Source organism: Aplidium turbinatum, chromosome 11 (genome assembly GCF_918807975.1).
Source record: "Aplidium turbinatum chromosome 11, kaAplTurb1.1, whole genome shotgun sequence".
Lineage (NCBI taxonomy): Eukaryota > Metazoa > Chordata > Ascidiacea > Aplousobranchia > Polyclinidae > Aplidium > Aplidium turbinatum.
Window position 1 is genome coordinate 15,283,688 of NC_137482.1, and position 27,432 is coordinate 15,311,119.

The 27,432-nt window shown below is 37.7% G+C and overlaps 2 protein-coding genes across 2 annotated transcripts; one reads left to right on the forward strand and one right to left on the reverse strand.

The window, feature by feature from the left end:
• Positions 1 to 778: 778 nt before the first annotated feature.
• LOC145779268 (uncharacterized) lies at positions 779 to 8,908 on the forward strand. The gene is made up of 3 exons (XM_082590807.1): positions 779 to 1,065; positions 1,683 to 5,204; positions 7,515 to 8,908. Exons 1-3 carry the CDS (start codon positions 792 to 794, stop codon positions 7,805 to 7,807), a joined length of 4,089 nt encoding a protein of 1,362 aa, XP_082446933.1. The 5' UTR covers positions 779 to 791; the 3' UTR covers positions 7,808 to 8,908.
• On the reverse strand, positions 8,727 to 19,521 carry LOC145779269 (translation initiation factor eIF2B subunit delta-like). Its single transcript, XM_082590808.1, has 10 exons — positions 19,264 to 19,521; positions 18,358 to 18,444; positions 15,635 to 15,780; positions 11,506 to 11,697; positions 11,194 to 11,296; positions 10,677 to 10,804; positions 10,252 to 10,429; positions 9,761 to 9,941; positions 9,506 to 9,603; positions 8,727 to 9,200 (listed from the first exon to the last, which is right to left on the reverse strand). The coding sequence occupies exons 1-10, from the start codon at positions 19,333 to 19,335 to the stop codon at positions 9,078 to 9,080; spliced, it is 1,308 nt and encodes a 435-aa protein (XP_082446934.1). The 5' UTR covers positions 19,336 to 19,521; the 3' UTR covers positions 8,727 to 9,077.
• Positions 19,522 to 27,432: the final 7,911 nt, after the last annotated feature.

Consider the following 27,432-nt stretch of genomic DNA (forward strand, 5'->3'; position numbering starts at 1 on the left):
GACTTGAGTTGACAGGGGCGTTGAAGAAGGACATAGCTCACCACTTAGCTAGGCCAGCTAGCCAAGAAGATGGACAACTATACTTTCTGAATTTGGACATGCACACGGCTAGTCTCCATTTGGTGCATAAAGCCCTTCACATGTGATGACAGCCAGGTGGATGATGACGACTTTCCGCCCAAAGAAGAATTTATCACTCTCCGAAAGAACGAAGCGTTGAAACTTGATTTCAAGGAGAAAGGCTTAGCACCCTTCTGGATTGGCAGACTCCAGAACGCACTAACATTAGCCACACGGGTATTAAATATCCTGCCATCTTTTTCAACAACGTATCGCTGTGAACAAGGATTTTCAACTGTCTTGGAAATGAAGACAAAGAAGCGCAATCGCCTGGATGCCAAAATCGACGCAAGAATCGCCCTCAGTAGCCTACCACAAAGCCCAGGATCACAAAGCTGGCGGCTGAAGCCCAGGCCCAATCTTCGCATTGAATGTTTACCGCGCATTGTTATCTTGTATTCAGTGAAATACATAGCAATAAACACCTTTGTTTTTGAAAATTGATCGTGGGGGTAATTGCCTCACTTCAGGGTGGAGATTAGGGTAACAACCAAAAAAAGGTTGGGAACCACTGGTCTACAGAGTGCAACAGATGTAAGCCGCGACTGTATACAATACAAACACTGTCGATTTTCATAAATAACAGAAGATTTATTGAGGCCTTGGTCTTGAAATCATCAGGGCAAGCTACTTTTCATTTGCAGGTTGTATAGCCTACTTAACAAAATAGAATGACGTTTATAAAATATGTAATATTGTTGACTATATCCTTTAAAACGTTTGTTAAGCCAAACCCTATACCAGGAAAGCCCATAATGGATTTTCAAGATAACAGCAGCCAAGAAAGCTATCCTACGGTCTCCAGTAACATGGAAAGTGAATTGCCATTGGCTAGATATACAATAAAATCGAATATTTTATCAAATAATGACTTGAAAATCTCCAGCATAAATGTTGATGCCGATCAAAGCATTCCGGCCACTCTTGAAGATGCTCGCATGAAAGGTAAAATTTAAATCGATTTCAACGGAAAAATGCAACGCAAACCAGAGTTTTACGTACTAACATTCAGCTTGTTCTTGTGGATCATATGAAATGTGCACAATTTGCAGTAGATTGAGCTACCGTTATCTATTAACTGGATTTCTATGATGTCAAAATCATCTGCTTTTGTGATTGTTTTTTTATACAGCTTATATACAGAGTATAGTAGCCTACACATGTCTTAACTGTAACAGCAGATTAATTTAGTCAAGAATAACCTGGTGTCAAAAAATAAAAATCTGGCTTATTTTAAACTGTAGCTTTTGTGTTGTTTATGCACAAACACAAGCGACCACAAATGAAGCCAGCAGATGCCCTGAAAACATTCGCAACCCTTCACTATGAAGCTGCTGTAGGCCTATGTATTGTATTTTGTATTATGGAACACCTATAGTAGCTAACTTATATCGTACGAAGTGCTGTATTAATGGCTGTCGGATAAATGCGCATAATTGCATGGCTGATTGTTGTGCAATCAAAAGAAACATTCATGCATTTAATGCACAACTTCAGTAATAAGCTGTCATTAAATTTGCAATGTTACCAAATGCTAATGTAAAGATATTTTATAAACACAGATCAACTTTCGGATGAAGACAACAACTCAGCACTATTTGCTGTTGATAAGAGCTACACCAATGTTCATGATGAAGAAAGCACGCTGAACAGTAATAAGAACCTTCAGCAAAGTCAAGAGGATGACCAGATTTCACATGGAACTGAGACAGACAGTATGTTTTCTAGCATGAATCAACTTCCTAGCCAGTTCAACGGTAACAATGCTGACAGCGACAAATATGGCAAGAATATAAACAACGTAGGCCTAAGTGATGTTGCAGATGACAAATTAGACCAACACAACAACGATGACACCGCAACAACCGAGAAGTTTACTGATAGTGATGAAAATCAAATGGTAGGAACTTCTTCAGTTTTACCGAAACTGAAAATTGATCATGATAACCCAAGAGTTTCTTCTTTCTTTTCAAATGCTGAAAACGAATTGAACAGTAATGAAGACAATGCAAGCGACGATGAAGACACACAAGACGTAGATTACACCGCAAACAGCAACAGTAAAAGCATACAACGTATTGATATCATAAACGCTGTTGTTGACAATACCGACAATCGAAATAAGTCATCTTTTACCGGCCAAGGCAACACTGACGGCTTGAGTGCGCTAAACGGTCTACATGCAACACATGATGGTGTACTGACACACAACGGTGAAAAATCAACGCAAGCCATGTCTTTGGTTGAAGATGCAAAAAACAGCGTTGCACTTTACACAGAAAGCACTAAGCCGGAAAATCTAATGCAACAGCAAAACATTAAAAATAACAATGTGGCTCTAAATGATGACGTAACTGTTCTGAATTTGGAGAATGAAAGTGTGACAAACCCTCTCTTGTCTGAGGACCAGAATGTTGAAACTGAAATATCACATTCTAATGAAGAAAGTCACCCTAGCAATTCTAATAAAGCAAGCAAAAGCATTGGCATATCAGATGAGAATCCAATTACAAATTTACTAAGCGAGAACAATAACATTTTAAAAAATATAGCAGAAAATAATCCTGCTTTATCGTCAAACAATAAAGAAACTGATGTGAATGTGGATAAAGAAAATATTCCAACAACGACTACGGAGCAAAAAAAAAGCAGTTATCATGAGATTTCCAAAGATAAAAATAACAATAGCTATGAGGAAGATAAAGACAATAGCAATGACGAGACAAATACAGAGAAGGGAGATCTTTTCAACCGTGAGGAAAGCCACAATAACAAACTTATTGGCAATGGCCAACAACAAACTGAAAGCCCAGTTTTACCAGCAATTGATGAATCTACTGAAAAGCCATTGGATTATACATACGACGAAAATGACGAAATCGCTACGCACAGCATAAACCAAAACGAAGAAAATATTTTTAACCGTAAATTGGATTACACTAAGGAGTATCAAGGCTATGATGGTGATAAAGACAACAAAAACGATGAAAATATTTTTGACAATAAATTGAATAACACTAAGGAATATCAAGGCCATGATGACGACAACAAAAACGATGAAAATATGTTTGAAAATAAATTGGATAACACTGAGGAGTATCAAGGCCATGATGACGACAACAAAAACGATGAAAATATGTTTGACAATACATTGGATAACACTGAGGAGTATCAAGGCCATGATGACGACGACAAAAACGATGAAAATATGTTTGAAAATAAATTGGATAACACTGAGGAGTATCAAGGCAATGATGATGACAGCGACAAAGACGATGAAAATACGCTTGATAATACATTGGATAACACTGAGGAGTATCAAGGCAATGATGATGTTGATGATGATGATGACAAAAACGTTGAAAATATTTTTGCCAATAAATTGGATAACACTGTGGAGTATCAAGGCAATGATGATGATGATGACGACGACAAAAACGATGAAAATAGGCTTGATAATACATTGGATAACACTGAGGAGCATCAAGGCAATGATGATGATGATAATGATGACAAAAACGTTGAAAATATGCTTGATAATACATTGGATAACACTGAAGACCATCAAGGCAATGATGATGTTGATGATGATGATGACGACAAAAACGATGAAAATATGTTTGATAATAAATTGGATAACACTGAGGAGTATCAAGGCAATGATGATGATGATGATGACGACAAAAACGATGAAAATATGTTTGATAATAAATTGGATAACACTGAGGAGTATCAAGGCAATGATGATGATGGTGACGACAAAAACGATGAAAATATGTTTGATAATAAATTGGATAACACTGAGGAGTATCAAGCCAATGATGATGATGATGACGACAAAAACGATGAAAACATGTTTGATAATAAATTGGATAACACTGAGGAGTATCAAGCCAATGATGATGATGATGACGAAAAAAACGATGAAAATATGTTTGATAATAAATTGGATAACACTGAGGAGTATCAAGCCAATGATGATGATGATGATGACGACAAAAACGATGAAAATATGTTTGATAATAAATTGGATAACACTGAGGAGTATCAAGCCAATGATGATGATGATGACGACAAAAACGATGAAAACATGTTTGATAATAAATTGGATAACACTGAGGAGTATCAAGCCAATGATGATGATGATGACGAAAAAAACGATGAAAATATGTTTGATAATAAATTGGATAACACTGAGGAGTATCAAGGCAATGATGATGATGATGATGACGACAAAAACGATGAAAATATGTTTGATAATAAATTGGATAACACTGAGGAGTATCAAGGCAATGATGATGATGATGACGACAAAAACGATGAAAATATTTTTGATAATAAATTGGATAACACTGAGGAGTATCAAGGCAATGATGATGATGATGACGACAAAAACGATGAAAATATTTTTGACAATACTTTGGATAACACTGAGGAGTATCAAGGCAATGATGATGATGATGACGACAAAAACGATGAAAATATGTTTGACAATACTTTGGATAACACTGAGGACTACCAAAGCAAAGATGATGATGACGAAAAAAACGATGAAAATATGTTTGATAATAAATTGGATAACACTAAGGAATATCAAGCCAATGATGATGATGATGATGACTACAAAAACGATGAAAATATTTTTGACAGTAAATTGGATAACACTGAGGACTACCAAAGCAATGATGATGATGACGACGACAAAAACGATGAAAATATTTTTGACAATACTTTGGATAACACTGAGGACTACCAAAGCAAAGATGATGATGACGAAAAAAACGATGAAAATATGTTTGATAATAAATTGGATAATACTGAGGAATATCAAGCCAATGATGATGATGATGACTACAAAAACGATGAAAATATTTTTGACAGTAAATTGGATAACACTGAGGACTACCAAAGCAATGATGATGATGACGATGGCATAAACGATGACAACATTTTTGATAGAAAATTGGATAACACTGAAGACTATCAAGATAAGAAAACAGAAAAAGAATTATACGAAGATAAAGACAATGAGCTCGACATCAGCATAGACGAAGACTCTTTGCAGGAAACATATAACCCTTCAGGTAAGATAATGTAGCCTACTATTCTACTTTAAGCTTGAAATGCATTCAACCCCGCAACCAGTGCCGGATTTATTATTAGACTATAAAGGCTGAAGCATAGGACTTAAAAGTTTGAGATTTTAACACGTATATTTAAAAACGTTTAGATAGATAGAAATGTGGTTTTACCGAAGAATTCTTAAAATTCCATAGGCCTATACAGCTTTTCGAACCAACAGAGCAGCTCTCCAACAGATGGGCCAGGAGCAGCAGATAATGAGATCTTTAGAAATGCGGCAGCCGAAGTTCTTGGGTCACATCATAAGGAAAGGCAAACTTGAAGATTTATCTTTAAGTGGAAAAATCCTAGGAAAACGGTCAAGAGGAGCACAAAGATTCACATTTTTGCACAATTTTCAACCACTTATCAAAAACCCTACTAAAATTTGGCAAGAAGCACGAGATCGATCAAACTGGAACATCATTGTACTGTACCGTACATCGAGGGCTGTGTCAGCTATGATACCTACAGAGAGAGAGATAGATAGATATATTTGTAAAAACTTTCACCATGTCGGCTAATAACGTAAAATTTTCTGGCAACCAGTTCTAATAATGTAGCTTGCCTATACATAAACAAGTCGTAGTTTAATGCAAATTAAATTTCTAGTGTAGGTTATTTATTTTTTTTATAGAAAGGAAGTATAACCCATGTTAAAGGTTATATTTTTAACTATTAATTTGCAAATGGCTTGACTGTTAATATTTATTAAGAAAATTATTTGCTAATTTTTAACAAACTGTCAATTTTTGCACTCCTTTCGTCCTCCACTAATTTTGGACAAATTGTAGCTAGCCTATAGGCTAATTATGAGAGAAAACTATCGACCTAGAGAAGAGCACATTTTGTATCATAGACTACGGACCTTTATCAAATTATACGCAAGCAAAACAATTCAGATATTCTTTCTAAACGTAGAATCAGTTCAGTTGTTTTTTTATTTCTGACCATCATATCAAAACAATACACATCAACATAGCAAAGGTCAAGAAAAAGGTAGAAGCGACAAAACGCGAACGTTAAAACGTGCTTGTGATCGAAGTAAGTTATTGAGTTGAAAAAAATTTGGCACGGTCGCAACACCTTCAGAAAAATTTAAGATATAAAAGGAAAATAAAAAAATAAAAAATGTTACAAAACAAATAAACATATATAGGCTATAACTTTATTAGCCTACATAACTTTAGCTGATATATTGAAGATTTGTATGGACAGTTGCTATGAAGATCGGCCATGGTGCGTTATCAAGAGTGCTGATGGTCGTAAGGGGAACACGTCTTGATCCGGCAATCAACCAGTAATCTGAATTTTTAACCACCGGATGTGACATGAGATTTGCAATCTAGACCGAGGGCTTTCAACTATCGTCAACCAGTGCCGGTCTTTGGGGTGTGCAAACCGTGCGATCGCACAGGGCCCGCAAATTAGGGGGCCCGCAATTTACTCAAAAAATGCAGTAATTTTGTCATTTTCAATGGAAAAATTCAAAAAGGAATTAACAACAAGAAAACATAGAGACTCAACGAATTCAACCTATTTCGTCCCCTGAACATTTCGTAACCTGAAAAGATCGAGAAAAAAACACGACATAGCCGAATTCGCTGATCGGAGTTGCCGCAAACATTTCAAAATTTCTCGATCTTTTCAGGGGACGAAAAAAAAAACATTTGTTACACGATTTCAGGGTACGAAATCGGGGTACGAATTTTTCAGGAAACGAAATAGGTTGCATCCAGACTCAACATAGAGACATAGCTTTATTTTCGAAAAATGCCAAAGAAAGCATGATCTTATCCTTTTGCTATGCCACCGGACAGGACCATTTTACAGTAATATTCATACCTAAATTTTTGTTGAACATGCTCTAAGAATGCCCCAAATTCAAAGTAATTTTTCAAAATTTTCTGGGGGAGACCCCCCAGACCTCCCGCCGCTGATTGTCGCCATCGACGATCACGCCGCCCCTCCCCTTTCAAAGTACCTAGCTACGCTACTAAATTGGATCATTGGCATTGGGGCCCGCAAAGCATATTCCGCACAGGGCCCGAAATACCCTAAGACCGGCACTGCGTCAACCATAGCCTACGTTCCGACAAAAAGCACCATGTGTACTTGTGTAGCCTAATGCTGTCATGCTGATGCAGGGTGCTGATGCCCAGCACTTAAACGCAAAAGGATCGCTAGAATAATGAAGATTCTTGTTCGAGAAGGTGTTCATTAACTAACCAGAAAAGAAAAGCACTTTTTTTCATTTTTTTTGTTCGTTTCAGACACAAGCTATAACATGAAAAATGAACAAAACGACCAGACAAACGATGAAGATGAAAAAGCTGATGTAAAGATAAACTCCAAAGACATAGTTGCTAAAAGCGAATCTTTTTCGTACATAACTTTTTTTATTATTCTAGTGCTTGTAGCTACCTTTACGCTGATATATTGCGGTGGTTGGTCTCGCGTTAAACAAGTAATAATCATTGCCCTGCACAAAGGTAGCGGGAGTCGCCGCTCATGGCGAAGAGACGGATATTCGCTTATGCCACAAAGAGGCTCCAAATCAGCATAAAAATGTTTGATTGCACTGGTTTGTGCATAAGTGAAAACAGCTAAAAGTGCTCAGCTAAATATTTATGCAAACGCAGGGCACTTTACACAAAATTAAGCAAAGTGAGGTTCAGTTTGTAAATTTAGCTGGCAATTAAACGATTTGCTTCCTATAGCCCTTTTATTATTAAACACGTGAACACTTATCGTTTTGTTTCTTTTCGCATAGTTCTCTGCATCCTAGCACCGAAGATGAAAGCAGTCTTTTTTTTGAGAAATTTGCTGAACTATGAGTTTAGTTTCCACATTTCGTGGTGTGTCGCTTTTACTCATGCGTTGGCTATAGCCTATAGTATGCGTTCATTAAACTAAAGCATATAGACTTAGCTTTTTTGTTGATAGATCATTAATAATGACGTCAACGTGTGCCGCATGAACAAGACGTTGATATAATTGTTTTTCTCCATTTTGCTTCAAAGAAGCCTGGTCTTCATCCCAAAACACCAGGGATGAAGATCGGGCCTCTTTATGTGTTTGAAACTTAAAAATGTTTGTTTCAGTAATAACTTCTACGACTGGAGAAGATATTGTAATATGTATGTGAAGCTAATGCTTAAATCGAGTTTGTCTGACATTGTGGTATGCCAGGACTTGAATAAATGCAGAACAGTAAAGATATTTGCTACATTACCTCAGTACTACCGCACATCGAAATCTCAAAGTGGCTCATCTACATCTAATCCCTTGTTGTGCGTCTACGTTTGCTCTCTCTGAAACAACTGCATGGGCTATCTCTCTATCTACAGCACTTACGTCTTGGTCTTCCAAACACTATAAGTACCAAAAAAGAAGCTTTTTTTAAAGTCTTGGACTGTTTCGTTCTGAAAGGTTTGAAACTTTGTTAGCAACATGACTAGAATAGTTCGTTGTGCAAAACTTTGTTTAGCGATGATTTTATTTTCTCAAAAAGTGACAATTCATTCTTTTCATTGCAACATTTATAATTCAACCAAGGAGCGCTTTCATTATGACGAAAACAACCAACTTTTTAATAGAAAAAAAAAAAAAAAAAAAATGTCTGTGTTATGGCAAATGCTACAGCTGAATTATGTTATTATGAAACGAGTTAAACTTTCCCAAACCACCTTACTACAAGCCTTTCAGGCGACAGTCAAAATAGTTCGAAACCGATCCTTTGCTCTCATAGATAGAACCAACGAACCACATGGCAATGGGATCCTGCGTCACCAAAGACAATCAAAGTGCGGATGAACAACGACTTGAACGTGAATTCACGTTTCCACACTGCGCACGCGCAACACCACAGGGACAGAAGTGCAAGGAATCATTCCCAGTTCTGTCACCACCATGGCGATGTAGTCGGGTGGTGTGACGTCATAAGTGAGATAGAGCATCTGAAATTAACATAGTTACGCTGATTTATGTTGTTGTTTTTTTTTGTGGCAGAACGAAAGCAAAAGTCCTCACATCTTTATTGAGTAGGTCAGCTTCCCAGCCAATAAATGTTGCCTTTTTTTTCCATAGTTGCTAGACGTTGTAACGATGTAAAACAAGTGACGTTTACTGACTAGGGTAGCTGATGTTAATCATCGCTGAAACAACAAACAACGCAAAAAGGCTTCTGCTAATATCGAATTACATATGCGGTTGCCCGTGTGTAGAAAGGAGTCGAACAGAGAAGACTACAAACGAGATTCACCTTCAAGCTGTTCAAATCCTCCCACGAATTGTCTTTGAGCAGGGGAGAGTCGGATTTTTTGTTCGCATTATGAGTGACCAATAAGTCTCTAGGATCTCCTGCAAAAAAACACAATTTATACCATCAGAAAGCGTTCTCATTGCGACATTGCAAACAAATGTGATGAAAAAAGGGATTTAAAAAAATAGTGAACAGCTCAGAATATGGGAAGTTTACTGGGACGAGAAGTAAAACTGGCAGTCTGGCACGCTTTACCTATTTCGTTGTTCACAAATGCGTCGGTTTGCACACGTTCGCAGAACTTGTAAGCTTCACAGCAAACTATGACGGGGACGCCCCGCATTTTTGCTGCCATGGCAACCAATGCTGTTCCCACCGAACCCATGACGTAACCGTTTGACAACAACCCGTGAGCACCAAGAAAAACTTTTGTTATCTGCAAAAAGATGGAAAATAATGAATTATGGATTTATCAAAAATGACATGGTCATATTTGATTTTACAAAAATTGATCTGCAACTTGCAAGTAAATCTTTTACTTCTATAAGAATAAGCAAACTGGTCCTTTTGTTATACTTTTACAATATTAGTCAACTGAATCGTTGCATTCTCGGATTGTAGGTTAAGTCGACTGTAACGTAATGTTTCAAAAATCAAAATGGTAACAATATTAGTCACTATAAATGTTCACCCTATCATCAAACAAAAGACGTACGAAATACACAGCTTTGAAGCAAATTACATACCTCGGGCATTATATAAGAGACGGCAGAGACGAAAACATAAGAACACTTAATTCCAGCGGAAGACAACCGACGAAGCGCCTTGAGACCGCATAGCTTCGGCCTCCCGTCAACCACAACAACGCGAAAGTCACGCCCCTCCATGTGTGCATTCGTCAACACGGAAGTGATCAATGAAGAGCTGAGGAAGTAAAATCAATCAGGAAATCGGTGTCTTAAAGATGGTTACGGAAACGTGAACTGACAAAATAAGTCTTTTTGAGCAGGCGAAGCAAATCACGAAATAATATAAGGTAAAATTTCATTAAAATTTTTCATTACAGTATTATACCAGAGCACCCATCATCTTTAAGCAAAAGTTTCCGTAAATTTAATACACCACACGACGTCGAAACAATGCAAAAAGCCCTGACTTAGTTTGAACCTACCTTCCGTAAATCATGATCACGTCTCCGTCGCTTATCTTAGTAGATGCAGAATCTGATATCGCTTTTTGAGCTAATACTAAGTTTTCGTGAACGAACGTCTTTAGATCATTTATCAAAGTTTCTTTTGCCTAGGTATAAAACATATATATAATTTTGTTTTGGAGGACACCCCGGGACAGTGACGGTTGCAAAAAGTAAGTTTCTTCGAAGCAGAGCAACGATCAGTAAGTTTCTTAGGTTCGCTTGAACTATATCGTTGTAGTTAATTAAATAGTAATTGATACACTTGCTGAACCTTGTTTTTCAACAACTCAGAGATTACGCACGGACAAAGCTAAGTTTTGAAAAAAGTGCAGGAACGTACTCTTTCACAATGTGCAGAACATCTACCTACTGTCTTACAGGCTATATGCATGAGATTGAGAAAACCAACCACAGATGAACATGATCCTGCTGAGGTATATGATACAAAGAGCAGACTTATAAAGAATGCCACCAACCCAATTCACGAACTTACTTCACAGTCTGGCATGTTCCTGGGTATGCTGGTTATCTTCAGTTTGATGTATTTGATCGCGCTTCCCATGGACACAGATAACGGCCGGCATTGGTTGAGAAAACTAAAAAAAATTACAGCGTTGACAAAGAACTTTGAAAACAATCGCATGTAAAAAGGATCAAAGAAAAAAATTGAATTCCACAGAAAATTACATTTTCTGTCATGAACAAATAGCGGTGATTGAACAATGTTATACTGCCCGAGTCGGACTGACAGTTATAGGTTGAAATATATGACTCAGACTGAACAGAACATTCATCATAGCAATACCTTATAGCTGGAATCAGTTTCGATTCTAAATGTCGAGATAATTCTTTCTGAGGAGGAGTTACATAATCTCTGATAAGACGGGACACGGCGGACATGAGAGCAAAGCATCTGGCGTTCGAACCAGTGATGCTTCCATTTGAAAACTGCATCCCCAGCTGGATGAATGCAGGATGGACTAAAGTGGCCCCAAATCTAAAAGTAGCAACAAGTTGTGTTACTTGGTCGTTATTCTACATAACAGGCTACATAGTTAGGGAAGAAAGAATTATTCCTCATGTTCTCATGCTTCACTCGACTCTTTAACTATATATTCTTCTATAACTTGCCTTTTTCAAGAAAACGTGGAAAAGGCAAGTTGAAGAGGAAAGCAGCAAGGTGGGCTTGACAAGAGAGGACGTGTTGGACAGATCGATGTGGAGGCAGGGTGTGAAGCGGAATGGCCCGTTTCGGCGAGTCCGATTCGGCGAGTCCGATTCGACTAGTCCGATTCGGCGAGTTCCCTATTCGGCGAGAGCCTTTTTCGGCGAGTGCCCTATTCGGCGAGTTTTTGAAATTTTTAAAAGGAAATTATCGGGTACCGTAGCCTAATTACAATTGCCGTTTTTACATCGTTTTAACGTCGCTAAACGTTGAAATCGTGCAGAAAGGAATAAAAATAAAATGTTTGAACTATTAAATTACAATTCGTCATGTCAGTTCAGTTATTTTTATTTTTGACCATCATATGAAAAACAATACACGTCAACATAGCAAAGGTAGAAGCGACAAAACGCGAACGTTAAAACGTGCTTGAATTCGTCATGTCAGTTCAGTTGTTTTTATTTCTGATCATGATATCAAAAACAATTCACGTCAACATAGCAAAGGTGTAGAAAAAGGTAGAAGCGACAAAACGCGAACGTTAAAACGTGCTTGTGACCGAAGTAAGTTATTGAGTTGAAAGAAATTTGGCAAGGTGGCATCACCTTCAGAAAAATTTAAGATATGAAGGAAAAATAAAACAAAGAAAATGTTAGAAAAAAAATAATGTTTATGTCTATAAGTTAGTACTTTTGAATAGTTAAAATCATAGGCGCCTAACTATTTTTTTGGCCGTGGGGGCGAAAGCGTGTTTCATCAGCAGCAACGTAAATTCAGCGAAATGTCACGCAGATGGATGACGTAATTATGTCGTCACACTAGGATTGCTTTTATTGCCACACTCGGAGTTATCGCTACGTTCGACCTGCCGTTAATTATTATAAACAAAGCTCGACCAAAACACATGCTATGCGTCTGCGTTGGCTAGCGGTTGATGGACTGCGACTCTTTAAGCTAAGCACAACATAAAGTTTAGCAACGAACTAGATTTATTAGCATGAAACAAGAGACGAAAAGGTTTACTAAAAGGTATACTGTAAATGGAATGAAAATACTAACTTGATCATAATTATGCTTGAAAATATACCTGTTGAAAGCAAAATCATTCATGTTTACATCAATTCAACAGCACGTCACCTTTAATAAATTTAAAAGTTGCTGACATCCGTAAACAGTCCTTGAAAAATAGTTACAGAGAGACGTTTGATTAAGTTTTCGACTTGACATTGCTCCCTTTTCACTACAATATCGCAACTTATGGCTGACCAGCTTTCAAGTTCCAATTCGTTGTAATACGCCCGTTTTCGTGTTGCAGATGAAACAAAAGATGCGCATATTCCCCGCCTTTGATCGGGTTTCCATGGCAACGGACGTGTGTGCGCCATGCAGTTTGCGCGAGTCCGTTGTTGTGTTGATTATGCCGCTTGTGCGACTGTGGGCAGTGCGGTTTGTACCAGCCCTTGTTACGTTGGTTAGTGGTAACCTCGGGCCGAGACTTCAAATTCATTTTCACAGCAAGCGATTCACTGCCGCGACAATTCTCTGCAGAGGTTTCGACTTTCGAAAGCGACAGCGAGGCTGTTTGCAAGCGCATTAAGTTAAACGCACGCTGCGTCAACGTAGCAAATTATGTTGTTTTTGAGTGCATTCAACATCTGATGACATTGAATCGACGCAAAATGGTAGATTTTTGCTATGTCACAGGCAGCAAAATCAGTCATTTTTACATTGATTCAACGTCTGCAGACGTTAAATCAACGTAAAAATGACAGATTTTTTTGTCTGGGGTGGGATTGTAGCATCGCTACTCGTTCTAGTGATTAGCCTATTTACTGCGAAGCTGTTGCGGTTTGCATTTAAAAATGTTTTCCTGCTGCCGATCGCTAGTTCATCTATTGTTTTATGTATCAATGCCGCATAAAAAGTTGCTCCCACGCGGAAATATGCGTGGGGGCCTGGTCCCCACGGCTTAGGCGCCTATGGTTAAAATGATTAGTTTGGATCAACAACTGTGTGACCTACACTCCTACAGCTTAGATTGAAAGGAAATTATCGGTTAGGCTACCGTAGCCTAGTTATCCCGACCAGCAAAAATTTGTTCCAAGAACCCAGTTAGCCTAACAGTTCATTTTTACATTGTAGTAACAGAATGAAAAGGCTAACCAAGTGTGTGGCCTATCGTTTTAACGTCGCTAAACGTTGAAATCGTGTAGAAAAGGGTGCTTAGGATACGTTGAAACTGAGAAACATTCACAAAAGCCCTACGATACGTTGCATTTTTAAGATAATGTATTCAGACGTTGAATCAATGTACAAATGAAATGTTATGCTAAATGGGTTCTTGGAACAAATCGTAGGGCTTTTGTGAATGTTTCTCAGTTTCAAAGTATCCTAGTCAGCAAAAGCTCCCTTTTCTACACGATTTCAACGTTTAGCGACGTTAACACGATAGGCCACACATTTGTTTAGCCTTTTCATTCTGTTACTACAATGTAAAAATGAACTGTGTTCTTGGAACAAATTTTTGCTGGTCGGGATAACTAGGCTACGGTACCCGATAACTTCCTTTCAATCCAAGCTGTAGGCCACACATTTGTTGGTCCAAACTAATCATTTTAACTATTCAAAAGTACTAACTTATAGACATAAACATAATTTTTTTTTTTTTTTGTAACATTTTCTTTGTTTTATTTTCCCTTCATATCTTAAATTTTTCTGAAAGTGTTGCGACCGTGCCAAATTTCTTTCAACTCAATAACTTACTTCGGTCACAAGCACGTTTTAACGTTCGCGTTTTGTCGCTTCTACCTTTTTCTACACCTTTGCTATGTTGACGTGTATTGTTTTTGATATCATGATCAGAAATAAAAACAACTGAACTGACATGACGAATTCAAGCACGTTTAAACGTTCGCGTTTTGTCGCTTCTACCTTTGCTATGTTGACGTGTATTGTTTTTCATATGATGGTCAGAAATAAAAACAACTAAACTGACATGAAGAATTTTAATTTAATAGTTCAAACATTTTCTTTTTATTCCTTTCTGCACGATTTCAACGTTTAGCGACGTTAAAACGATGTAAAAACGGCAATTATAATTAGGCTACGGTACCCGATAATTTCCTTTCAAAATATTCAAAAACTCGCCGAATAGGGCACTCGCCGAAAAGGGCTCTCGCCGAATAGGGAACTCGCCGAATCGGACTAGTCGAATCGGACTCGCCGAATCGGACTCGCCGAATAGTAGCAGACCCGGGTGTGAAGGCGATTGCGGCGCTTGGAGGTGAATCCGGCCACTCTCGGTGACGGGGACATCACCGGATTGAAACTAGACTACTACTACTCTCTACTACTACTCTTTGACGTAACATTGCTACGTCCTCCAAGGACAAAGTAGGTTCATGTATACTCTCGACAGTATATGTAAAGTTCACCACATTTACATTTATTCACAGCTTGGTGATGATATCAAGACTCCATAGTACAATACAAAAGCTATTGTTAAAGTGACTTGAATGCCTAACTTCATGAGTGAAATATAAGGTGACGTACATGAAGCTACAGGTCTGTTCGTTCTTCGCTGGTTGTGCACATAGTTTCCTGCTGCTAATTTCAAAACCAACACAAAATTTACCAAAGCCCACATGTAGATACTTAAAATCTTAAATGATTCCCCAAATGGTACTAAGTTTTTTTATTTACAACTACATATTACCACATCAAATCGAAGGAAGTACAGTACAACTAAAAAGCTTTTAAATGAACAAACCCAATATCTTTGGTCATAGACGGTGAGTGTTCATATTGATGCAAATGGGAAAAAAGAGCAACTTTCTTTTGTCCTTCACTTCTTTGCGGGACTTGTTGCTTTTCTAACTTCTTTGATGCTTTTTTCTGCAGCTTTGCTACATCTGCCTAGGGAGCATAAAAATAATTAATTGAACAAGCTCATGATGAAATAAACCTTTCTTGTAGTGAAAATCAACACAAGCGCACTGAATTCATATGAATGGATGCATTGCTAATAAAATCAGCATCACTCTATTGAAATTACATTTGTGTTAGATTAACAGTAATGTAGATTAGGCTATATCTTATTTACATTGCAGAGGCATTGACTACATTTTACCAGACTTTATTTGTGTCATGTTAATTTATTGTTGCGAGTAGAATGTTGCTCATGAAAGCTCAAAGCTGCAGCTTTTTGTCTGACTCTTTTCAGGAGCTATCGTTGGAATAAAATAAGCCTAAAAGTGGTGAAGTATTTACAGAAGAGAAACAAAATGTAAATTTGGCTAATCAGAATAATACAAAATAACGAAGAAGTTTTAAGGCATAAACGAATTCTTTTTGACAGCATAACATTGGAATCAAGAGTCTTTATAAAGATTGCAGGGAATGCAGGCAGGGCTGCAAGATGGAACAACGACCTTTAGCAAGAATTGAAAACATTTCTAGTCTAAAGTTTAAAGCACATGATTCATTATCCATCAGGTGTTGTCCAATTGCAGAATCACTAGATACGCTTTTTTTAAATTACAGTTTGGCAAGCACAATTTAGTTGCTTTCTTGTTGTATTGTTTCCTCCTCTAATTATTTTTGGGACAAAGTTGTTTAATTCATTCCTCTAGGCGTTGGCAGTTTGGCACGTGCAGCCTATGTACCGACTCTGACAGTGACAATTAAATTGGTAAATTACGTTACTATTCTGAAGACAGCTTCTGAAGAGTCAGAAAAAAACCTGCAACTTCAAGCTACCATGAGCAACATTTTCCTTTTATTATTGTGTTTAATGTTTATTGTGTTTAATGTTTTGGCTTAATCAGTTATTGATGTTAATACTGTATTTATTGGTTTAGAAGCCAACCTCTTTTCTCTGTGAAAAAAGGACTCAAAAATTGAAACTGCATAGAGTAGAAGCATTAGTCAAATAGTCATGTGCATCACAACAAGCCAATTCATCCTTCTTTTCAAACCACTGATTACACAAGCATCCTAAACATAATAGGCTATACAGTATACATACAACAATATAAATAACACAAAACATTTGCAGCCTAAATAATTATGATAGCATAAAATACATAACAAAAAGGCAGTGGCTATTTGACCGGCTCCGGTCTTTGAATCTGAAACACTATTTGACCGGTCATGACGTCACTACATAAGCACTTTTTTCTTTCAAAGCAAAAGACGATAAGCGCGTTAAGTTTTAAATTCAACACGCTTTCTTCAACTGAGTCCGTGGCGCATACGTAACGTCTCGGGCTGCCATTCTAGAGGGAATGAGTTCGATACTATCCGGAAGCGTTCTTTTCTTTTTTTTTTAACTACAAAAGGATACAAACTGATATGAATGAATCAACAAGTGAATAAAAAAGTTTCAAAACGAATTAAAAAAGTTTTTTCTAGTCTTTATTTTTAACAAATTCCTTCCATTTCTTAGCACAAATTCTCTGAAAAAATCACACCTTCTAATAGGCTGTAAGATTACGTTTCGCTGAAGTCCGAAGTTAAAAATTAAATCCAGTCTCATTGTCGCACAACAATCAGTCAAGTTTCAAATCATCATCTCAACCAACCCTTCAAGACAACTTTCCACTTTCAAAAATTTAGTTAAAAAAAAAAAAAAAAAGGACGCTTCCGGATAGAATCGAACTCATTCCCTCTAGAATGGCAGCCCGAGACGTTACGTATGCGCCACGGATTCAGTTGAAAAAAACGTGTTGAATTTAAAACTTAAGGCGCTTATCGTCTTTTGCTTTGAAAGAGAAAAAGAAAAAAGTGCTTATGTAGTGACGTCATGACCGGTCAAATAGTGTTTCAGATTCAAAGACCGGAGCCGGTCAAATAGCCACTGCCTAACAAAAACAGTGATTATTATTTTAAATTAACTTGGCAAAAAAAACAATTGTGGTTCAAAATTTGGTTTGTTTTAATCACAGCGATATTCAACAGTCTAAGATAGCAGTTAGAATACACTGATTTATTTCAGGGGTGCAAAAATCCAGTTAGCCAGGGTCTGCCCCAATAGCTCAGTTGGTTAGACACCCGACTGAGCATAAAGAAATGGCAAGTTAGCGCTGATTTGACATCCAAAGTGTTTTCCAGAGCAATGCATTTTTGGGACTGCTCTCAATTCAGCGGCAGCTACTGTAGTGTATCAAATAATTCATAAGCAACAACACTTTAACAAAAAGAAACTTTGCTAGTCAATCTCAGAGACCAGACTTGCATCAGTGGTTCAAAGCCTCTGAAAATATGTGAAACTGCCAAGATTAAGCTCTCAAGTAAGCTTTTGTATTTAAGGTTAAAGATTCTTCCATTCAACCATCAATTTGAGTGATTTGTTTTCAGTATAGCATAGTTTGTAGCTGCATACTGCTAAACTTAAATTTTGTGCTTCTTTACTGCTGCATGAAAAACTATATCCAATGTATGAATGTGACCTAGTTTATATCATAAAAGTGGTTGTTTATGATGAAAACTTACTTGAATGTTTGAAGAAATTTGGGTTTTTTGTTTATTTGAAGCAACTTGATCTGCTTTTCTTTGAGCTTTAGCTGCCCTCTCTGCTTCCTTCAAAATAATGAAAAGTTACGGTATGTAATTGTAATATCATGAAAGAGTACGTACAACTTTTCCCTGAAGGAAAAGACAAGTTTGCCCAATATTTATGGGTTTCACAGCTAACCATAATTTGGTTTTTAAATTTCAAATATTTGTCAAATTGGCCCATGATACAAGAGGATTCATAAATGAATACAAAGTGATATGTATAAACCATGAGTGAAAATAAAAACGAAGTGGCTATTTTTACATGCTTGTTTCCACGGTTACAATCAGGTGTTACAACAGTTAGGATTAATTTAGGAAGGGTTAAGGTAAGAGTTAGAGTTAGGAATAAGGTTAGGGTTATGATTTTTGCCAGGACTAAAAAAAATTCCATAATATAATACAAGTTTTTGTTTATAACAGCTTTAAACTTTTCTCAAATTAGGGCAGAATTGATTGATTGATTGATTGAATCTTTATCCTCGGACTGGGAAAGCTTCTTGCAGAGCTTAATCCTGGCAGTTTCGCATACTTGTAGAGGCTTTGAATCACTGACGCAGGCCCGGTCACCGAGATTGACAGAGTGAAGTTTCCGATTGTTGAAGTCTTGTTGCCGGGGAACTATTCCATCCATTAGATGCCGCTGAATGGAGAGCAGTCCTTAACGTGCGTTGCTCAAGCGCACACCCCGAGAGTCGAACCAGCGCGGCTTGATCTTGAAGCTTCTTTGTTCCAGAAGTGACGCGCTAACCAATTGAGCTATCTGGCAACGCTTTTAAGGCTATATTTACACTAGTAACCTATTAAAAACATGTAGCTTCACACAAAGTGCAACAGACTCACCTGTTTTGCTCTTCTTTCAGCTTTCAACGCTGCCTTAGATTTCCCAGGTGCACTGCTTGCACTGTCAGGCATTTTTGGCTTTGCTATAATTTCAGCGGTTGTTAGAGAGTCCTCGCAGATAAACAATCCCAAGAAAAAATATGAAACCCTAATTTGAAGTTTAAACTCTAAGCTAAATTTACTTTATATTCCTTTGAAGAGATAGTTTTGAGAATCCAAATACTAAGCTACCAAAGTATGGTTACTGCTGAACCTCATCAGTCATCACTGCAAAACGGTAGGCACTTTAACAAGCAGATTTCTAATAAACCACAAACCAATCAGAAGCTACGCTGTTCATAACGTCATCAAGGTTGCGTCTAGGAAGAATAAAGAAATAACGTAAATTCTAGCTAAATTAAATCAATACTTTGCCATCGGTTGTCTTGGCGCATTGGGTTAGGGCGGTGGTAGTCATTGCATTGACGTGGGTTTGACTCCCACCTCTGCTATAACTCTTTTTTCTTCTGTAATTACCAAACAAAGTTCAAAGTAATAATTAATTCTCTGGCTGAAAGTCCATGGATTGGATATCTGCATGTTAAAGTGCCTTACCTGCAAAACTATAATTTTGTCTAAAAAACAGAGTTGCCAGACTGAAATTTGAAAAAGGCCAAACTCACCAAAAAAAGGTTAAATTGAGGCCAAATAGGTAGAAAAAAGGCCAAAAATAAGCCAAAATCAAAAAAGATAAAATAAGCATTGTAAGTCGTGACTCAATTTGCCAGAATTCGAGCTTGTTTATTTATCTTTATCCTGCATTGCGGGAAAGCGGACTTGAGCGCTATGCATCGGTGTACGCCTTCCGACGTACACCTGACCCACGCTGCAGCCGACGGCAATGTCTGTTTCCGGTTGTCTACTCTACTTATGACTTAAATTTGGTACTACCCATTACTCGAAATCGATCACTAGGTAGAGGCAATTATCGTAAAGTTTCTTGCCCAGAGAAACAACAACAAGTGCGGGTGGCTGGAGTCGAACATGCAGGCTCTCGACTGCGAGCCCAACGCGCTAACCACTCGGCCACGGCTGCCGACTATTGGATTAGTTATTGTTGAATATCACCATTTAGAAGCAAAGATGCCAGACTATGAAAAGGTTCTAAAGCCAAAATAATACAAAAGGTTTGGTTTTGAATCTTTATCCTCGGACTGACAAAGCTTTGGCAGGTTATTCCTGGTAGTTTCGCATACTTGTAGAAGCTTTTGACGCAGGGTCGGTTACCGAGATTGACAGAGTTAAATTTCCGATTGTTGAAGTGTTATTGCTGGGGAATTATTCCATCCATTAGGTACCGCTGAATGGAGAGCAGTCCTTAGAATGCGTAGCTCAAGCACACACACCAAGAGTCGAATCGGCGCCGCTTGATCTTGAAGATTCTTCGTTCACGAAGTCACGAGCTAACCAACTGAGCTATCGGGGCGAACTTTAAAAAAAAGCCAAGCAAGGAAAATATTAGATAAAAAAGGCCAAATGGATATTTACCTGTTTCTATCAAAGTAATGTCTATAATATTCATATTTCTTGATATTTTATGACTTGTAGCGGATTTTGATAAATTGTGGCAAAAATATTTCTGAAAGTAGCCCGAAAAATAACAAGTACAAAAGATCTGGAGCGGATGAGTTTAAATCCACTACAATGGTGAGATCTGGCACCACTGGCTGGCTGAGAGGTGAGCGCAGTCTGCTGACTCGGCGCCAGCGTCACATTACGAGTATTATTAAACAAGTGTAGAACATGTCTTGAACAATGGTGAATATGGTTTTCATCTGGTAAGGTTACGATATATGAGAAATATTGATTATTATGCATTTTGAAGAATAAATTTAAAAAAAGGCCAAATCTAGAAAAAGGCCAATCTGGCAACTCAGCTAAAAATGAAGTGACAAACCTTTCCCTATCAGTAGTGTTGCCAGATGCTTTTTGGATTTCCACTTTCCAGTACAAGTTCCAAAATCTAGTCCAGGGTTTCTCAAACTTTTTTAGTCCATCGCCCCCTTTTCGTTATTGAAATAAAATTTCTCCCCCGTAATTCTGTCTAGTAAAATAAACATTGATAATAAAGTGATAAACAAATTTAGTTTTGGGAATTTAATCAACGATATTGACAGTAACATGATAATGTTCAATGAGATGGATGAGCTTGGCGACTTATACAAAGTTTTGAAATGTTTGGCGACATCTTCGTAAGATAGAGTCGAAGATCACCACGTTTATGAACTAGCAAGCAATTTCTTTGATTTGAAAGTATCAATGTCACAGCCGAAAACCCCTTTTCAACCATATATAAAGTAGGAAACGACAAAACCCACATTCTAGCTACCCTAGAACCCACATTCTAGCTTCTTTCCCGAGAAGCACATAATATTTGCCAGCAACCTGCCACCAAAACAAATCGTATCGATCATCTCTGAATTTCACTCTTGACTCATCATCTGTTTGCATATCAATGAACTGCTCTTGAAGTTTCACTTCTATGTCTGTGTGGGTTCGGTAGAAAATGGTTGTACAGTTTGGAACATGGAGGTCCACGAGATCTGCAAAGCGAAGTTTCATGTCTTTATGAAGCATGTCTAAATGTGAGCAGTATTTTTGCCGTTGTTCTTCTGTAATAACATTCTCGTTCAAATTGGGAAACTGAATTAAGACATTTTGACCCAAATTTTGTTTGAATAAAGATAAGTTAGCTTTGCAATGAATGAGGTAATCACGCTTTTGCACTTGAGAGTTATCATTTCTGCCTGGAGCTTTTTGTTTACTTCGTTTATGGTATTGAAAATGTCCGCCAAATATGCGATGTCATTCTTTAAGGGAATCACATCTTCAGCTAATGTCGTGTCAGTGCTTGATAGGAATTCGATAACTGGAACAAAAAGGGCATAACAGCGGCTCAAACAAGCACCTTTTGAAAGCCGTCTTACCGCGGTATGCAATAAAAGACCTTCAAATTGTTGATCATTTTGACAACAAAGTTACCGAAATAATCTGTCGTTCTCCTTGAGAGCATGCGCTTTTATCTTGTTGACGCATTTTATCACAATATTCAATGATTCATGCAGTTCAGTACTGAGATTACGGGCAACCAAATGCTGATGGTGAATTGCACAATTTATTGCAAGTCCAGAAATTGCTCTTTTCATCAGTGCAATGAACCCTCAATGTTTTCCAACAATTGCCGGAGCACCATCAGTTGCGCATTGTAGCATATTCTTCTGTGGAATCCCCTTCTCTTCGTAGAAGTTTTTTACTGCATTAAAGATGCTTGATGCCCGAATATCTGTAGGAAGATTGAGCGCAAAAATCATTTCTTCTTGTTCTCATATTATGAACAAAACGCACATATCCGAGCAGCAGCGATACATTGTCAGTCAAGGTGGATTCATCTATTTACAGTAAATGGTTTGCGAGTTGGACTGTTATTGGTGGTTTGATAAATTCGCCCCCTTCGAGTGTTTTCGCCCCCCGATCGCTCTTTTTGATTTTTCCCCCACTTTGAGAAACGCTGATCTAGTCCATCATTCGCAAGACTGTGGAGCCAGAAGAGTTTTGGCGTATCCGGAGCAGTGTATTTTTCGCCCGACTCATCAGCCCTGATTATTTGTCTGATGATTTCTGATTTTTAACAATAGCACAAAAGTAGTTCAAAATTACACAAAATATGCAGGAAGACTTTTTTATTAACTAGGCCTGCTAGCCTACTTAAATTATTAACTTATACTAGCAATTTTGGCAACTAACAGATCGCTCTTTACTTAAATTTGAAGTTGTAGTTTAATTTACGAAGAAGCTTCAAGATCAAACAGCGCTGGTTTGACTTTCGGGACGTGCGCTTGAGCAACGCATCATAAGGACTGCTCTCTATTCAGCGGCATCTAACGGATGGAATAGTTCCCCGGCAACAACACTTTAACTACCGGGACGACTCGCTTTACTAATTTTTCTTGCAATATGGACAGCTGGAGGGTCACCGCAAAATTTAAAAATTGGCAGAACTGCAAAAAAATTTCTTTGCTTTTACATTGATTCATTTTTATCAAATGAATTGCTATATTTTGGGTGCTAGAACATCGGCAGAAGCTTACTACAGCAGTGTGAGGCTAACTATTGTTGCCACTGTAGTGTGAAACCTATCTCTGCATTATTATGACTAGAATAATATTAAATAAACATGATATCACGTATTTTCATGCATATATTTTGGCAATACACACTTTGTACACACGTAGCCACTAGCCAGGTCACATAGCCTACACTGCACCTTGGTATCCGACATATGGTGGTAGCAGAGATGTACGTATACGCCGCAAATTCTACACCGCATACGTGCGGCGTAGACTTTTTGTTTGCGCTAACGCTTGCGGCAACATTTTTTGTATAGTTTGCGCTTGAGGCTACGTCGTAAAGTTTTCACGGTTTTTTAGCGCATAGCGTCAACGCATACTTTTTAATGTATTTTTTTCTCTACAACACGCCAATACCTTCCAGCGCTGCAGTTGAAAGAATGTTTTCAATGGGCAAAGACATATTGGAACTAAAACACAGCAAAATGTCAGATGAACACTTTCAGATTCTTGTGTTTCTTCGTGGAAATTCAAAATAAAACTTGTTTGTTTCGAGTGGTTTATACCGTGTGAATGTTTGGCACCTAGCAAACAAAATGAGTTTACGCTAGTGTATGGGCTGACGTTGACGCCGCCAACTTTTTTTACAAGTTGCGTTGACGCATACGGCGTATGTTTTTTCGAACGTTTGCGTTTACACTGACGGCGTCAATATTTTTTGTATGCGCGTACATCACTGGGTGGTAGACGTCAAGCTGTAGTTGTAAATTTTGTCATAACACTATAACCCTCCAGTTGTCCACCTTTTTTTGAGTGTGCAATCCCCTACTTCAATAATCGGAAACTTCACTCTGTCAATCTCGGTAACCGGCCCTGCGTAAAAAGCCTCCACAAGTTATGCGAAACTACCAGGAATAACCTATCAAGGCTTTGTCAGTCAGGATAAAAATCAACCAATCAACCACCATTAACTTACATAGGCTTACATTAGGCCTACTCCTGGACATAGCATACAACGGATCTTATCATTAAACTTACCACAGTGTCTAAAAAGTAATTTTTCGTTACAACACATAGCCTGATTAAACTGCTGTAGCTTTTAAAAAACATTCCACATAAATATTTTCATGGAAAATCTGACGTTGTTGTATTAATTGTTCACGGCTCAAAAGTAGGCTAGCTATTTCTATCGTGGGAGAAAAGGCTGCTTACTGCTTAGGGTAGGCCTATTATAGGCCCTAAGCCGCCCTATATATGTTTCCGGTAGGGACTATGGTCTGGAGTAGATTTTTCCATGTACCGTAGCGTATTCCCACAAAAATAATATAAGCCTACAGAAATATTCATGCACTGCAAGAAAAAGGAAAAAAGCCTGTTAAAGTTTCGAAATGGATTTTAAGTGGATATGTTCACTTTGTTCAGTCCTATATATTTATTTTATTTGGTAGTTTAGCCAGTTCAATAAAAAATCTGAAAATAAACCTTCGTGAATCAACTTTACCATCCTGATTGTGCCATAATCTAACCAACAGTCTGTTGTACAATTTGCAATTGATCCAATTGGATGGGTAGTGAGATCCAGTGACGTTGCCAGGAATTTCGAAAGGAGGGGAGTTGACGCCTAAAACGACACCCAGTGGTGGAGGGGTCTGGGGGGCCTCCCCCGAAAATTTTTGAAAAATTACTTTGAATTTGGTGCATTCTGAGATCATTTTCAACAAAAATATGGGTACCGGTATGAATATTCCTGTAAAATGGTGCTGCCCGATGGCATAGCAAAAGGATAAGATCATGTTTTCTTCTGCATTTTTCGGAAATAAAGCTGTCTCTATGTTTTCTTGTTGCTAATTCCTGGCTGAAATATTTGAATGTTTGGTATTGGCAAAACTTGCTCTTTTAATGCAGTTTCGTTTAAAATTATGCAAACTTTGTTTTAGAGACATAAAAAGACTGAAAGCATCATTCTCAACATTGCGGATCGAAAATTAAAATATTAAAAGTTTCGTTTGGCAACACCGATTTTGGGCAAACTTCTCTGCAGCCCAAGATTATGGATTTCAAGCGCTCTAATTGGCTAAAAATTATCCTTGAAGCTCCACCTCTTTTAATATTTTACAGCAAATTTTGAATCTGTTGGGGCTGCATGGAAAACAGCCCCACCTAACCGAATAACTTCACAGACTTTTTAAAGTTAGTTTTTATTTCGCAGAGTAGCTATCAGCCATGAATGTAGAAGGGTTAGCTGTAGAGTTATCGCGTTCTGTGGATTATCGTGCTGCTGGTTTCAAATTTAGTGAATTGGGTTCAATTCCCTGGCAAGTCAAATAGTACACTGGTATGTTAATGGTAACTGTAAGCTTAAATAATTCAATAAATTTGGCATACAGATGTTTGCAATATAGTTTAAGATTTATAGAGTTTCGATAGAGAGTTGGTCTTGTTGAACCATAGGCCTACGAAGCCGAGCAATGTTATCAGTTTTAACACATTCAAGTTTATTACATTTACAGAAACACAAAACTAAGCAACAAATTAAATATCGAACGTTTTCGACATCACAAGATGTCCTCTTCAGGAATAACATATATCCAATTTAACTACATCTGAATAAAATACAATGGTTTATTATAACTATAAAAGGAAAAAAACAAAAACTGCACAGTAGGCTACTTCTAACTAGCTCAAACTCAACGATATAGGCTCTGCGAAAATCAAAGGTAACTGCATCAAAAGGTGTTGAAACAGATCATATGATGTGGTAGAAAAGCAAACTGCGGTGTAGTTAAACTGTATAGCCTACAGTAAGGCAAACCGGGGCGTGTTGTCACAAGGGGCGTGTTGTCACAGCAATTTTTTTGTACTTGCACTGACTGTTTCGAGTCTATATTTGTAGCACGTGCTTCGTTAAGAGTCATCTTCATTTTGAGGTTAGCAAAGTCAAGAAAAGACAGCAGGTTTAGCTTAAATTAAATTATTATCAAAAATTTGGTCCCCGTGCTGGGGCGTGTTGTCACAATTTTTTTTTTACAAAACTTTGATTTTCTTGAAATTCTTTTGCGATTAAAAAGTTTAACTAGTGGCAAAAGGAAGTGTAAGTGGACAGTGTACGAATGATATTGTGACGTTTGGCTTCGATCACCGCAAGCCCGCGCGAGAAACTAAATTAGTCTCGAGCTTGCCTTCAAACGATCTCACATTTTTTGTAAGTTACACGTTTCATTTTTTGACTATGTTGAGCAAAATTCATTCATTTTTTTGTCGATTCACCATTTTTGTTTGGATAATCACATGGTTCATCTGGGGGAGGGCTGGTGTGACGTTTGACTTCGACCACCGCAAGCCCGCGCGAGAAACTAAATTAGTCTCGCGCTTGCCTTAAGATGATCTCACATTTTTTGTAAGTTACACGTTTCATTTTTTGACTATACGTTGAGCAAAATTCATTAGTTTTTAGTTTGGTTGAGGTAAAGAATGGTCGTTTGTTTGCTTGTTACTAAAGTTTGAGAAAAGAAAGAAATAAAACAAAAGGTGCACAATTGTTTCTGTTTATTTTCATAGCGTCAAAACTTAGAACAAAGAAAAGAGAGAAGAACAAGCCCGTTTGCGCACAATATAACCAAATCACTTGCATTGTATATAGCAAAAGCACAAATCGAAAAACCCCAAACCTGTGACAACACGCCCCGGTTTGCCTTATATGTTATTCCTGAAGAGGACATCTTGTGATGTCGAAAACGTTCGATGTTTAATTTGTTCCGTAGTTTTGTGTTTCTGTAAATGTAAACGTTGCTCGGCTTTGTATGCCTATGGTTCAACAAGTTTAAGATTTAAGAGGAAGATAATTTTTACATTAGCAGTAGCACTGGGTTCGATTCGAAGACAAGATGCATGAAAATAAATGTGGGCATGCAAAGTGAAAAAAAAAAATTTACACGACAAATTGATAAATAACTTTCAAGTATACTGAGCTTCCAGCCAAATCGTATTGCGCTTTTACGCAATACGATTTGACTGGCCTCTGTTTGGTCGGCAGTAATTGCGCTTATCGCACTGTTTCCTGTCC